The 15,643-nt window shown below is 45.0% G+C and overlaps 1 protein-coding gene across 14 annotated transcripts in view; it reads right to left on the bottom strand.

Moving 5' to 3' along the window:
* Sgip1 (SH3GL interacting endocytic adaptor 1) overlaps positions 1 to 15,643 on the bottom strand; it is a 197,780-nt gene that overhangs the window by 96,616 nt on the left and 85,521 nt on the right. For all 14 annotated transcript variants that reach the window (XM_051170991.1, XM_051170977.1, XM_051170980.1 and 11 more), the window contains exon 2: positions 8,935 to 8,998. In XM_051170991.1, the coding sequence (XP_051026948.1) occupies positions 8,935 to 8,998 (64 nt within the window). The remainder of the gene's footprint in view (positions 1 to 8,934; positions 8,999 to 15,643) is intronic.

Below are 15,643 nucleotides of genomic sequence, written 5' to 3'. Positions count from 1 at the left end.
TTTCTCTGATGACTAAAGATGTTGAGCATTTCTTTAAGTGCTTCTCAGCCATTCGATATTCCTCTGTTGAGAATTCTCTGTTTAGTTCTGAGCCCCATTTCTCAATTCGCTTATTTGCTTTGGTGGTGTTTAATTTCTTGATCTACATATGTTTCAGGGATAGAACAGGAGATGAAGGCTGCAATTGTGCTAAGTGGCGCCCTCTGTTGCCGGATCCCAGGGTAGCGGTTCGGTGGTGGTGCCATGCTGTGCTGTGCTGTTGTAGGTAAAGGGTTCAGTGTAAGAGGGATCTGGAGGTTCAGACGCCGCCATTTCTAAGTTCTGTCACTTTGAACTCATTGTCTAACCTGGCAGCACAAAGAACGAACAAATCCTAGTTCCTGACGGCTGCCAAGCCTCCGCAAGTGTCAATTTTAGCTTCTTTTCTCATCCATTGACGGTTCTTCACCGGGAGCACAAACGGCCGATTTGCAGCCACACTGTGCGGTAGAACAGTGTAAGCAAGTTGCTATTTTTGTAAGAGCGGGAAAGTAGACTGGCTAAATGAGGGAAGGTGAAGTTGTTCGAATGACATGTCCAGCTATAGTCTCAGGGCTTTGAATTCTTAGCAGAGCAGTTGGGGTAGGTTCAGGAGGCGTGGTCTTGCTAGAGGACTTACATCATTGAGGGCAGGGCTTTAAGGTTTATATCATGCCCTCTCGCTGTTTCCTGCCTTTGGTACAAGATGGATGTCCATAGATTCCTCTTCCTGCCTCCTTTGCTCTGCCATCATGGTCACTAACTCTTTGGAACCATAAGTGTAAGTAAAGTCTTTCGTAACTTGTCTTGGTGACAGCAGTTTTTGCACTGTCACTAGTATGGAGCAGGAAGACAGAGGGTAGCCACTGTTATATGGGAACATAGTTTTAATTCACGGTAAGGAAATTTAAAGTGTTACGCTATTATCAAGGACTAGAATGTTGGACCATGCTTTATTTGGAAAGATTTATTGATTTTTATCTTATGAGTATGGGCGCTTTGGTTGCATGTATGCCTGTGGACCATGTGCATGCCTTGTTCCTGTAAAAGCCAGATGAGGTTGCCAAACCCCCCTAGAGCCGGAGTTACAGGTGGTCATGAATCTCCATGTGTGTGTACCCCAGGTCCTCTGGGGAAAAAACCAGCCAGTGCTCTTAATTTCTGAGCCATCTCTCTGCCTCCCTGGTCAGCTAAGTTGATGCCATTTACACTGAAGTCATTAGTGAGCAGTGTCTAAAAATTCCTGTCATGTTGGTTATTTTCTGGTTTGTTGGATTCTTCAGTGTTCTCTCCTTTCTCCCCTATTAGGATGAGGGTTTTGCTGCTCCACTGTGTGGTCATGATGGGTCCCCTCTATTTCTATCATCAGTTTATTCTTTGCTGTGGTGCTGTGATTGGGACTTTTTGTCTCACCCTTTGTGAGACACAAGAACTGTGGTTCTTTGAGCTTTTGCTTTGGTCATGATATGGTTGTCATGAGTTGCCTTAATGGTGATTGTTTTCAAATGTCCTTGGTTCTCCACCAGATTTAACAGAATGCTGAAAGAAAGCAGTATCATTGGCAGGTATTTCCTTTTGGGGCTTGACACGTATCCCATGCTTTCCTGGCTTTTAAATGATGAGAAATTTGGTATTAGTATGTTGTATTAGCCTTTGTGGGTTAATGAGGTTTTTTCTTTACAACTTTTACACACACACACACACACACACACTTTCACTCTGTATTCTGCAAAGCTCCTTCTCTGTTCATACTTTTTTGATATTACATTCCTCATGTTCAGATGCCCATTTCTCCAGACTTGTGAAATTTTCTGCTATAAACTCATTGACTAAATTGTCTATGCTTTTTTTAAACCTTTTATTTTTTTTTTTAACCTCATGGAGTCTCTTGAACATGAGCCAGAGTTCTTGGAAGTTTGGTCATAATTAGTCCTTTACTTTTCTTCATGTATGTCTGACCTCACCCTCCAGACTTGGTCATCTCTCTGCTGCTCACCCTTGTTTGTTGACGGCTCTTTTAGTTCCAACAGTTCTTCTTTGTTTTCTTTTTTCTTTTTTTTTCTTCAAAATCTGAGTTTCTTTGTGTTTCAGACTTTTCCCTCCATACCACTGACTGTCATGAACTTGGCTAACTTTCTCATCTAGGCCCTAAACTGATTTCCTTTCCTCACTTATCTGCTGCTTGAGGCTTCTATGTTTAATGCAGGAGTCAGAAGTCTGCTGGCATTCCAGCTGCCCGGACCTTGTATTTTGTCACTGAGCTCTGAGCTTGCAGAGGTATTAGAGTGGCCTGACTTCCCACATGATTTCTGTTTCTTTGATTTGTTTGGTACATTTGTTGGGGCTTTAATGTGTCCTTTTTCACTTTTTCCTTGTTATACTTATGGAACTCTTCTGATCTAACTGTCTCTTCTTGGATTCTCCCTTATTACTATTTTCTGGGGACCCAAACTGCATATACAGAAATGAGCCTTTATGACAATCTTGGTACACATACAGAGTAAAAAACAAAACAAAACAAAAAAATGCAAAACACTTGTGTCTCCAATAAGGTTCAGAGACAGGGGCACTAGGATACTTTTGGGGGGAGGGAATGTAGTTTATAGTGTTTTAGAGCTGTGGGAATTAATAGTTAAGAGGTAAAAGGGGCTAGGTGGTGGTGGTACATGACTTTAATCCCAGCACTTGGGAGGTAGAAGCAGGCAGATCTCTATGAGTTTGAGGCCAGTTTGATCTACAGAGCAAGTCCTAGGACAACCAACATTACTAAGAAAAGCCCTGGCCTTGAGAAACCGAAACCAAAACCAAACGAGACCAAAACCCCAAACCCAGTATGTAGGTTAGAAGTGTGAGGAATAATAAGAGAAAATATTAAAGAAGAACTCAGAAAAAAAAAAAAAAAAAAGAAAAAGACATGAAAGGCCTGTGCAGGCAAGATGTAGACTAAAAGGAACGAAATAATAGAGATACAAAAGAGTGAATTAAAATAACAAAAATAGGATTAAATAGGAGATATTATACTACTAGCTTGTACTTCTTCCTAGGTGGGATAACATGGCTGGTCCTATTCGTTTGTCAGTTTTTCCGTGTAGCTGTCTCTACAGGTGAAGAGTGGGTCACTGTTTTAAAGGATGCACACAAGTTAGATGCCTCCTCACTGAGGATCTTCTGTGCTGGGCACAGATTTCTGTTGGACTTTCCTAATGGGAGACTCTAGCCATCTAATTATACCTTTTCCTGGTGGACTGGGGAGCCCGTTTCCTGTTCAGGGCACGCAGCATTGAGGAGCAGGCGTGGAGGGCATTCGCAGGCTGGTGTTTACCTCTGCTGCTGGGCTTTCTCCTCCCTTGAGGATCCTGGCCTTTTCCCTGGTAGTGGAAGCCCCAGTCGGGCAACAGTTCCTGTGCTCTCATTGCTCTTGCTTACCTGGGCAGAATTGGAGGTGCTGCCTTCCACACATTCTGCAGGCAAGACAGTCACCCGTGGGGCTGTGGGAGACTTCAGCTTTAGGCCCCCTTTTCACATTTCTGATGGCGTTTCCACAGTCAGCACTACCCTGGACTCTCCACAGGCAGGGTGTATGTAGTTTTCAGGTGTGACTGTGCTTCCCACCTATTCTCTCTCCAGACGGCTGTTCCTAGGTGGCTGTACCCAGCAGGGCCCAGCACCTTCTGGACACTGTTATTGATCCTTGCCCCAGGTGAATTGCAATGGCTCTATCTGTCTGAGTGCTGGCCGATGGCAGCTCCAGGTAGTCTTTCTTTGGAGGCTTGTGTGGATCTCATTGTCTCTTGCTTCTTTCTACACACTGCTTTTCTTTGCTCTTCTTTTCCTCTCTTCACACTCTCCAGTTGCCCTACCACTCCCTCTGTGTTTTTCTGATGTTCTTCTATTCTTTCTCTCTCAGGAGGAGATAAGAGTCTTTGCCTTGAAAGAGTTAAATGGTATATACTCATTTATATCTGCATACTAGCCCAAAGGGCATGTCCCATGAAAGTCTTCACTTACCAGGAAACTGGGACAGAAGGGAGGACATTCTATTGGGACTCTAGATGAGAGAAGCATGGGAGAATAGCAAAGTAGAAGGATCCAGAGGATCCTAGAAACCTTATGATAGGCAGATTTGGGCCCAGGGGTCCCGCTCAAACTATGGCTCCAGCCAAGGACAATACAGGGCGTAAACTTCAAACCCTTACCCAGATCTAGCCAATGGACAGGACATTCTCCACAGTTGAGTGGAGAGTAGGGTCTGACTTTCACACGTACTGTGGTGCCCCATATTTGACCATGTCCCCTTGATGGGGAGGCCTGGTGGCACTCAGAGGAAGGATAGCAGGATACGAAGAAGAGACTTGATACCCTATGAGCATATACAGGGGGAGGAATTCCCCGTCAGTCACAGTCATAGGGGAGGGGAGTAAGGGAAAAATGGGAGGGAGGGAGGAATGGGAGGATACAAGGGAGAGGATAACCATTGAGATGTAATATGAATAAATTAATAAAATAAAATTTAAAAAAATTGGAAAAAAAAAGTCTTTGCCTTCAGCAGGCCACACAGAGGCAGCTTTTAATCAGCCACTTTTGCATAATGCCAAATTTCTACAGCATTCTATAAGAGAACCAACAAAGCCTTGGGTTTGTATTTTATTTTAATAAGTTTTTAGTGTGTATGTGTGTGTGTGTGTGAGGTACTTTATATTGGATGAGTTCTATTTTAAACATCAAGGTTGTGTGGCCTGTAGTTTTAAATGTTGCTTTCTTTTAGCTAATGCTCTCTCTCTTTAGGCCTCTGTCTGGGTTATAGTCCTTCGCAGGGTCCTGTTGTCAGCCCTATTTTCCTCCTAGCCTTCAGCAAGTTGTTAACCCTCCTGGCACTACTTTCTCATCTCCAGAAGTGAGATGCTGTTGCTAACCTTATTAAATTATGTGAAAATGAAGGATGCCAGCGCAGTTAGACGCTCTGCCACTTAGCACAGGCCCTCTCCCCTCCTTTCCCTGTCAGCCACTCTAATGATGATTAAATCAGGAAGCTCGGGTTCTTACCCCACTCTCTCTGAGGAGGGTCACTCAGCTGAAGTTGATGCTGGCCGCTACCCTAGCAGGTTGCTCAGCAACCCCAGGCCAGGCAACAATTCTGAAAAAGGTTCGCATCAACAAGGTCTCAATGATTGCAGGCTAACATAAGCATAGCTAAAGTGGAAGGGACAGCACGCTGGCAGAGGGTTCTACTAAACCCTTTGTGTTGATGATTCCTTTTCCAAGAATGATACGCGATCCAGTTAAAGAACACGAAAAACAAAAGCTTTCCCAAGACAATGAGACCTTTAGTTATCACTGTTGGAGGAACCGGTTTATTAATTTGCTCTCCTGTAAGGAATTCAGCACTCATGAGGACTTAAAAAAATGTGCTTGGGAGTCTTTGAAGTAATGGCTCATTAGAAGCCTGCAGAAAGACACTGGGCATCTGAGGCAAAGCCATGAGGAATAACTCATTTTCATAGACTTGGCAATGGAAAAGAAGTGCTTTGGCTACATGCAAATTAGCCTAGCTTGCCCTGGGGCTTATTTAGCATCTTTTTAACCTTTTTCAGACACTCCAAATCCCTGGCATAGTTACAGTGGAGGCTTCACAGCAACAGCGTTGGCTTTTGCTGTGGGGTTCTGAGATGCTTCTGACAGTGCCTCACATAACACTGGCATAGTGCAGGTGCTGGCAGGTGTGGCTCTACATAACACATGGTACATTGCAGGTGCTGGCAGGTGTGGCTCTACATAACACATGGCACAGTGCAGGTGTTGGCAGGTGTGGCTCTACATAGCACATAGCACAGTGCAGGTGCTGGCAGGTGTGGCTCCACATAACACATGGCACAGTGCAGGTGTTGGCAGGTGTGGCTCTACATAGCACATAGCACAGTGCAGGTGCTGGCAGGTGTGGCTCCACATAACACATGGCATAGTGCAGGTGCTGTCAGGTGTGGCTCTACATAGCACATGGCACAGTGCAGGTGCTGGCAGGTGTGGCTCCACATAACACTGGCACAGTGCAGGTGCTGGCAGGTGTGGCTCTACATAACACTGGCACAGTGCAGGTGCTGGCAGGTGTGGCTCTACATAGCACATGGCACAGTGCAAGTGCTGGCAGGTGTGGCTCTACATAACACTGGCACAGTGCAGGTGCTGGCAGGTGTGGCTCCACATAACACTGGCACAGTGCAGGTGCTGGCAGGTGTGGCTCTACATAGCACATGGTACATTGCAGGTGCTGTCAGGTGTGGCTCTACATAACACATGGCACAGTGCAGGTGCTGGCAGGTGTGGCTCTACATAGCACATAGCACAGTGCAGGTGTTGGCAGGTGTGGCTCCACATAACACTGGCACAGTGCAGGTGCTGTCAGGTGTGGCTCCACATAACACTGGCACAGTGCAGGTGCTGTCAGGTGTGGCTCCACATAACACTGGCACAGTGCAGGTGCTGGCAGGTGTGGCTCTACATAACACTGGCACAGTGCAGGTGCTGGCAGGTGTGGCTCCACATAACATGTGGCACAGTGCAGGTGCTGGCAGGTGTGGCTCCACATAACACTGGCACAGTGCAGGTGCTGGCAGGTGTGGCTCTACATAACACTGGCACAGTGCAGGTGCTGTCAGGTGTGGCTCCACATAACACTGGCACAGTGCAGGTGCTGGCAGGTGTGGCTCCACATAACACTGGCACAGTGCAGGTGCTGGCAGGTGTGGCTCCACATAACACTGGCACAGTGCAGGTGCTGGCAGGTGTGGCTCTACATAACACATGGCACAGTGCAGGTGCTGGCAGGTGTGGCTCTACATAACATGTGGCACAGTGCAGGTGCTGGCAGTGCTGAGAGCCCCACCCCTTCAGTGTCTGGCCTTCTAGGGATTGTGGATTTCATCTAGTAGAAAGATCATTGTCCCTGGTGAGGAAACTGAGGCCAAGTAGAGGACTGCATAACTTCCAAGGTTCAAGGAGCTCAAGGTGACCCACTGCCAAGGATGAAGCCCCTACGATTTAAGGCCCTTCACATCTCATCTCGTCCACCCTTGCCTCTCATCACTATTTTTACCATTAGCTCACAGGTATATGCTCTGTCCATTTGCTCCATCCTGAATGCCTGCTAGATTTCCCATCTCTCTCTGCTCTTGTTTTTATTATTCCATTCATGTGAAAGACAGTCCCTTATTCTTTAGAAGGCTAGACTCAAGGTGCTCCTGTGATGAAGCATCAAGCCAAATGTGGACTTTCTTATCTTCAACTGTCTCTGAAATTCTATTTGAAGTGCTCACGGGGAACTCATTGCTATCAGTTTATACCGGACAGAAGAAGAGGGACAGCCGACACTTGCTACACGTGAGGGAGCACACTGGGCACTTTATATATTGCCTTATTTAGTTGTAGGAAATACTTTAAAATGTGTTCAATACCTTATTGATTGAATGATATATTCTTGAATGGAAGGACACAAGAAAATGCTGAGCATCTTATGATAAGATTTATATTTAGTTAAACTTCCCCTTGGTGGGGTGGCCTGGTGACACTCAGAGAAAGGATAAGCAGGCTACTAAGATGAGACTTGATAGCCTGTGACCTACAGTGAGGGAGGAGGTCCCCTTTGGTCACAGACCTAGGGGAGGGGAATAGGGTGAAAGTGGGAGGAAGGGGGAATGGGAGGATGCAAGTGAGGGGAAAACAATTGAAATTTACTCTGAATAAATTAATTAAATATAAAAAAATAAAAATATTTATATTTAGCTAAAATGAAAATGGAAAGCTGGGAAATGAAAATAATGAATTATGTTCACTTCTTCACACACGGCTGTAATTTTCTTTGTGGTTCCCTTTCGGGTATGCTGGGTGAAGGAGGGTCCTACCGGATGCCATCCCACTGCTGCACTTGGACCTCTTCATAGCTCGCTGCAGCTGCTGGCTGGTGCTCTCCTTACACTGAGCTAGGATGGAGACCCCTTGGCCCTGTCCAGTGGACATCATCTATGGTGTTACTTGTTCAGCTCAAAAATGCAAATGAGATCTTGTGTCAGGGCCAGATTCTTAATGAACCCTCAGTACGGTTAAATATGAATGAAGTGCATGAACATGTTATACTAATAAATCTTCAGGGTCTTCGGGGGCACGCAGGGAATCCATTTTCTTGAGTATGATCACTTAGCTACATCAAAGCAACCCCATAGTTGCTTTTGGCATGGGCTTCTTACTGGCAGTGAAATATATTGAGGTTACTGTCCATTCTATTGGTTTTACAGTTCTGCCTGCCCAATCTTGGGATCTTAAGGAAGAGCTCTGGGGCGTCATCTAGGGGTTGGGCTAGGGCAAACCTGTTTACACAGAGTATTTTGTTATTCTCTTGGTCAGACCATACAGATATCTCTAGAAGGGTAACTTGGTATTTTTTGTTAGTTAGTTTTGTTTTGTTTTTGGAGACAGGGTTTCTCTATATAGCCTTGACTATGCTGGATTATGCTTTGTAGACCAGGCTGGCCTCAAACTCACAGCAATCTGTCTGCCTCTGCCTCCCGAGTGCTGGGATTAAAGGCGTGTGCCACCATGCCCAGCAACTTGGTGTTTTTAACCTCTGCAAATGTAATAACCACATTATATGCCTCTCTGCGGGGAAGAAACATTAGATATGAGGCAGTAAAAAAGTACATGATAAAAATACTGAACATGTGATGGGAAATCTCTACCTTTTAAAAGCATAAATCTAAGAAGTATTTATAATGGACAGTGACAGTTGACTCAGAAATGACCCAGAAAAACAAACAAACAAACAAACAAACAAACAAATACACGCTATTTGTGACACTCTTCAAGCATCAACTGCACCAGGGTCTTAGACCGAAGTGTGCCCAGAAAGGCAAACTCTAAGGTACATACGTAGAGTCAGTGTCTTTTTCTTTCTTCCGTATTCCAAAGGCCTTCCGTGTACGTTTTTTCAGTCCTGTGGGAAAACAGCAAAGGGTCAGGAAACAGTTATCAGTACAGATGAACGCATCTTGGAAGGTACAGCCAGACCTGGGGAGCTTGACAGTGCACACAACTCCAGAGACAGAGGCGGCGGGTTTTGGATTCAGTGTCCTTTCTTTGCTACAGAGTGAGTGTAAGATCAGGCTGGTTAACTTTGTGAGATCCTGTCTCAAAGGTTCAAAAAAAAAAAAAAAAAAAAAAAAAAGGTAAAACAAAAACAAAAACAAAAAACTAGGGATATTAGAGCTATGGCTCAGTGGTTGAGTACCCTAAGGGCTCAGTCACCAGTACTAAAAAGAAGAAAAGTGGCTACATAGCTGCTAAATTTACATAGCCAGAAAGCAGTGTCAGCATGTGCGTGCGTATGTGAATATGTAAATATGATTCATTACTGAGGTTTCAACAGGCGTTTATAAGGGCCTCGGGAGGGGGGAGGTTCTTAGACTCCTAAGTGACATAAGGATGCTGGGACTGGGAAAGATCACAGGCTTTTCTTAGATTACCGTTATTCATCAGTAAGATCAAGACTTTGCCAAGAAGCTGAATCGCAGATTCAGAATAGCCATTTCCAGGGTGGATACTGTTGTCGAGACTGGGTAATCCTAAAATGCGGAGACTACCAGCCATAGTAGAAGAGCCGTGCACACCCCTCGCCCCTCGCGTCTCTCACTCTGCGCTCCCCTCTCCTCTTTAGCATCATGGCTAGGCTGGCATATGAACGGTCCTCTGAACACACCCAACCCTGTATCTCTTGCATGGCACCTTCATCTCTGGCTGAAAGTCACTGCTTGTTTTCTCAACACTCGGAACTGCATTCATCCTCGAGGGCTGGGTCTCAACGCCGCGTGTTGATAGGACCCATATCGACCTTACTGACGCTCTAATCTTACTGGTGTACTAATACGTCAGTGGTGCTAGCCATCAGCTATTTCAGATTCTTTGATGACTGTGAGCCTTTCTAGCTTGGAAGCCAGGGCCACCTGGTTTGCATGTATGAGCCCCCAGCCCGCCCCGCCCCCTGCATCTGAATGCCCATCTTGTAGCGGTGTCAGACAATATTTGCTGAATAAAGTTACATTCTAAGAAACCACCATCTGGTCAGAAGTGGCGTAAGGCGGCCCCTTTCTTTCGTCCTTGTGAACCGAGTCCAGTTTGGGCCTTCCACTCTTACTCCATCTAGGACCTGATGAGGCGTCCCAGCTCCTACATGCTCCAGGTGCACGTGCAGCTCATGTGAGCAAGCGCTAGTTTACAATAGCAAATGCTACTGCAACCAGAACCCCCGGGAAAGCTGTACTGGGAGGTAGGAAGTGAATCAAACCCGATGTACTGGGCATGGTGGCTTAGCCTTATAATTCTAGCAGTTGGGAGGCCGAGATGGGGATTGCGCTCTCTCTCGCACTCTCTCCTCTCCCCCCGCCCCTCAAAAATATATGGCCACTATTGCTGCAGGATTTGTTGTGCTGTAGGAGGCACAAACAAGAAGAATAGGCAGAACCAGGCACTCGCTACCTCTCATAAGAGGCCTGTGAGTCACCGAGACTGAGTCACTCATTAGCTGTCTCTAAGGGTACTACTCAAATATAGTTTCCAAAATGTCTCTGTGCAGCCCGACTTTTCATTTAATAGTCATTCTATTTAAGACGCTTAAGTCTTTAAAATGTCAGTGGTCTTTTTTAAAAAACCATTTCCCCACACAAAACGATTCTCCATTCCTCTTCACATACTGAGTTTATAAGGGAGCTGACTGACATTTCAAACTACTCACAATATTTAGGAACGCTTGCCCCCACCCCACTCCATTTGTAATTCTCTTCGTTAAAATCTCTCTTCCTTCCCTGTTCTGTCTTATTCCCCCAAAGGGACAAATACCATGGTTACATAAGCATTATTTTCTTCTCACCACTTACCCCAGGCTTCAACTTCTTACTGCTTCCAATTTAGCTTTAGGCTCATGATGATTGCTGTACACACTCATGAATCACTACTGATGACTTTAGGACGCCATAATAAACCATTACTCACAAGTTCTTCATACTGGTAACTACCCATAAGAGACAGCATGTCCTCCAAAACACATCAAGAAGTACCACAGCTCCCAGGTTCCAGGTAATCCTGTATTATCCACCAAACTGTCTCGCCTTGGACCCACACAGTTGGATAGCAGCCGATGTGAACTAGGTCATGAATGTCCCGACTTATCTATTTTCCAGGAAAGAGTGCACCGGACCCAGAGCCGGGGGACACAGAGTGTGTCCCAGCATCACTTTTGGATATAGGGCTTGCTGTCCCCTCTCGTCTCTTTGGGTTTGCCTTCAGTTTACACCAAGTCAAACAACAGTAACAAGTAAAGGAATCGCACACTCTCTTAAGGTCCTATGCCACCTTGGAGCTTTAGTGACACTGAGACTCACGTTTCCAACACATAGAATATATGGACACATGGCATATAAAAAGGAGGAACACACAAATATGGGACATGTCTGAAAAAGTAAAATTATTAATTAAGCATTAAAAAGGCTCTCCTCCATGGCAAGCACAAAGACGTGAAAAGATGAGTGTGCAAAAACAACTCTGGTTAAAGCAATAAAACCCTAATGTGTAAGTTACTTGTATTTTAATGGATCTTTTAAAGGTTCAATAGAGATAACCGTGCCATCCCTGCTAAACATGAGGTACAGACAATCATACCTTTTGAGAACTTATCAAAATCTATTTTTGAAAAGTCTCCTAGGAGAAGTGAGTCCATGAGGTGGCTCAGGGGCAGAAGCATTTGCCTGGCACTGAGTTCTGTCCCTCAGCTCGTGCTAAGGTGGACAAGGAGCAGTGGTGATGCAACACTCTCCCACCCCACAGTCACAGGAAGGAGAAACGTTTCTCAAGGATATTATCAGAATATCGAGGTAAAGACATTTTTGTGTCATGACGTAATAAGTTCAAGAAACGGCGGGCTGGCAAGATGGCTCAGAGTGTAAAGAAGCTTTATCAGGGGTTGACTCCCTGGGGCCCACATGGTGGAAGGAAAAAGCCAGCTCCCACAAGCTACCCTCTGACACATGTACCCTGGCACACATGCACCCATACCCATAAAAAATGAATGTGTAAATGTGACGAAAAATTTTTAAAACTGATGATTTTCCAATTCTGACTTCACAACACCATGATAGTTTTAACGTCAATTTTTATTTAGGACTGTTTAGAGTGTGGACATGCATTTTGGTCAACTACTATTTATTAGGAATAGGAAAGCAGAAGTCAAACTTTGTTTTATTCTAAAGCAATGCCCCTCTCCAAATGCTAAAGTCCACAGCAGGAGGATTTCCCAGCTGTGAAGAGCTCTTTTCTGAGCTGTGGAATCAAGGGTATCTTATGGGCATCTGTGGTGAGCTGGCCTGCACCCCTCTGTCTGTCTTAAGTCTGTTAGTTTCCTCTGGTGTCCTGAGACAAGGTAGTCAAGTTTTAAAGGGACATTAAAAATAGACTTAAAAAAAAAGAGGTTAGAAAGCTTATCTCAATTTAGACAATTCTGAGTGTGCTGATGCTGAAAAATTAAATAGAGCAATGGATACAGGATTGATGGTACTAGTCCAAAACTCTGGGCCAAGCAGAAAGTGTCACCAAGGGCCTCTCTCTAGGATGGGCACTAGCTGCATGTGCTGTCTCTTTAAGTGTGTGTGTGTGTGTGTGTGTGTGTGTGTGTGTGTGTGTGTGTGTGTGTGTGTTACACGTATGAGTGTAAGAGTTCATATGTCATGGCAATGAGCTTGAGGACTGGCTTGAGCAATGCTGCAGCGGACAAATCCCAAATCTATAGATGGAAGTGCTGCAGCAACTCTTGGGGTCTGAATGAACACCATCTCTCCTACCCAGACTTGCCCACTGACCCAGAATTTTTATAAATGCCTTTAACCCCTGAAGACATGTCTCATCATTTACTTTATGTCATTCTGTAAGTAAAATGAAGATGAAACATTTCGCTATGAGCAGATGAAATGTGGTATATCCATACAATAGAATATTATTTAGCCTTGAAGAAGAATTAAGTGCTGATACCTGCTATAACAGAAATAGATTTTTAAAACATTGTGATAACCAAAATCAGATTAACATAGAATATCACCTAGACATCAGAGCAAGGTCTGTGGGCCTGGGTGAATGGAGGTGTAGAGATAGTTGAATGACAGAGAGCCTTTTTTTTTTTCTGACTGTGGAAAATTCTGAATCGAGATGGTGGTTGCTATCCTAAGGGAAAATATATGAAGTATGGTGAGTTGTGTATGTGGAAAACTGTATGTCATGCGCATTTTATCAGAGCAGGAAAAGAAATGAAGAGTTCAACCAGGTTATTTTGCTATGAGAGAAAAAAAAAACGTGAAAGGAAAAAAAGGTACATTGCTTGAAAAATTTGAGGCTTATGGCCTTGCATTACTACACATGACAATCAATCAACATAAAATCATTCATTTACTTAAAATGTTTTGAGAAAATTTTTGTTGATTAAAAAAATTCAGTTGTGTTTATTCTCCACTGTGAACTCTGTAGATGACAATGTCATGTTGTGATGTCAAAAGTAAGAGCATATCTGGAAACAGTTCCAAGTGTGTGCTCCCCATAATGTCCACTGCAAAGAAAGGTGTTTCCGTGAGAATTTACCGAGAACATGCACTTTCCTCTGTCAGGTATGTACACAGCTTCCAGAAACAAATGCACTTTATTCTGTCGGTTGCTCTCTTGATCTGATCTCAGAAGCTTGCGCTTGGTCCAATTGCAAGGTCAATACATTGGTTGGCAATCCATGTGGGAGCGTCACTTACTTTCCTCAGTGAAGGACAGGGCATGCTTTAAAGCATTTGCTCAACTGTGTTAAAGGAGAGCTGTTTCAAACTGCGACCAAGGCCCTTGCAGTGTTTGGAATCGATTTATTAGGGCGAAATTGTGTCAGAGTGAGAAGTAGGAAAGGAAGCACACGGCACCCACGGAAAGGATAGTCTTTCAAGACAACCCCAGCTTCCGCTCTGCACGTGATGTCCAGGAGGATGCGCACGATGGCATTTCGTAGTACTCCACGTGTGCAAAAGCTTAGGAATACTTTGTTTGGGCTGTGAACATGGCCCAGTGCATAGAGCACTCACTGTGCAGGTGTACAGATCTGAGTTTGAATCCCCAGAACCCACATAAAGCCAGATGCAGCGGTGTGCATCCAGGAGGTGGAGACAGGAGAATCTGTGGAAGGTCTGGGGCCATAAAGTCGCAAAGGTCTTACAACCCAGTGGCCTTTAAATGGGCAAATAATTCAATTCTTCCATTCATTTCTTTTATACTCACAGGGGAATGGAATGTGGCAATAACAAGGCAAGTATCACCAGCCTAGCTCCCGCCCAACATCCTGCACCTAGGATGTGGATTAGGTAGGTCCTGGCAAGCCAGGTCTCTGGCTGAGATAGAGGCCCGCTGCCTTCCATTTGGGATGGAGGCTTAGACTTGGTGTTGGCTGTATTTTCAGAAGTCTCATTACGAACTTGCTCTCACGTTCCCACTTCCTTGCCTTTACAAACAAGGTGGGTTGGTCTGTTCTCCACCGCTGTCAAGACTGCTGTCATTCCTTCCTCCGGAGGGAGAATCCAACAGCTCCGCCATGCAGCCATTTAACTGGGCTGTGTCTGCATGACTCGGCACTGGGGATTCTAGAGATGTCCCCTCCTGATATTTTGTCGCACCCTCCGATGGTTCTTCGCTCTTCAGGAGCTCTTGTTTCAGTGGCTCCTTTGCTGGTTGCGCTGCAGCAAACCTTCCTCCCAATGCTCAGGTTCGCAGGCTCCTTTTCCTCTAGAACTTCAGGCTGTTCAGCTTCATTTATATGTAAAGGCCGGTTTCATTGTGTGGGAGGGTCTTCTTGCTGTTTTTGAGGGCAAACTGAAACCTGGTTCGCCTGGTTTGGGGCTCATTTCATCATTACTGTTTAAAGAGTGGTTTGTTCTAACTCGGGGTCAAGATCTTGCAGGCCCTCTATTTCACTATGCAGACACACTTGCTTTCTCCCACAGTCCTCTCTACATCAAAACCACTCACCGATGCTTGGCTCTACATCTCACTGCCAGGCGGTGCTTTGGTATCCATATCTGGACAACCGTGATGAAGCCTCAAAGACTTAACTGGGGGCTGCCGTACTGTCTTGGCTTCTCCTTTGCAGAAGGAGTATTAGGAAGTACTGATAAAAAGATATGCAATATGAAGAGTTACTGAGACTCCCCCTGACAATCTTCATGGTAGGCCAGAGATGCCCCCTGCAGGGCTTACCATTAAGATGAGATGAGATAAGGGCAGCCAATGGTCCAGCACTTATCTTGCAGGAGTGAGTCCCTTATAGCTCAGGTGCCAGCCATTTACTGGTCTTTTGGATATTTACATCATGTGTTGAGCTACACTGTATATTGGCTTTTGCATCTCTAGAATTCTGAATAAGCTGCTTCTTCAAACCTTCTTGATACACAACAGACGTCCTCCACAGAGACATACACGAGGATGTTGGTCTCCATCTTGTTCTTATTCAGCCCTGATGTCCCCAGTGATGTTTAGTCAAAGCCTCTCTGTGGTGGGCATGTCAGTTGGCATCATCTGA

This window comes from Acomys russatus, chromosome 29, assembly GCF_903995435.1.
Source record: "Acomys russatus chromosome 29, mAcoRus1.1, whole genome shotgun sequence".
Lineage (NCBI taxonomy): Eukaryota > Metazoa > Chordata > Mammalia > Rodentia > Muridae > Acomys > Acomys russatus.
Note: the sequence above shows the minus strand (reverse complement) of the source record. Positions and strands in the feature narration are given on the sequence as shown.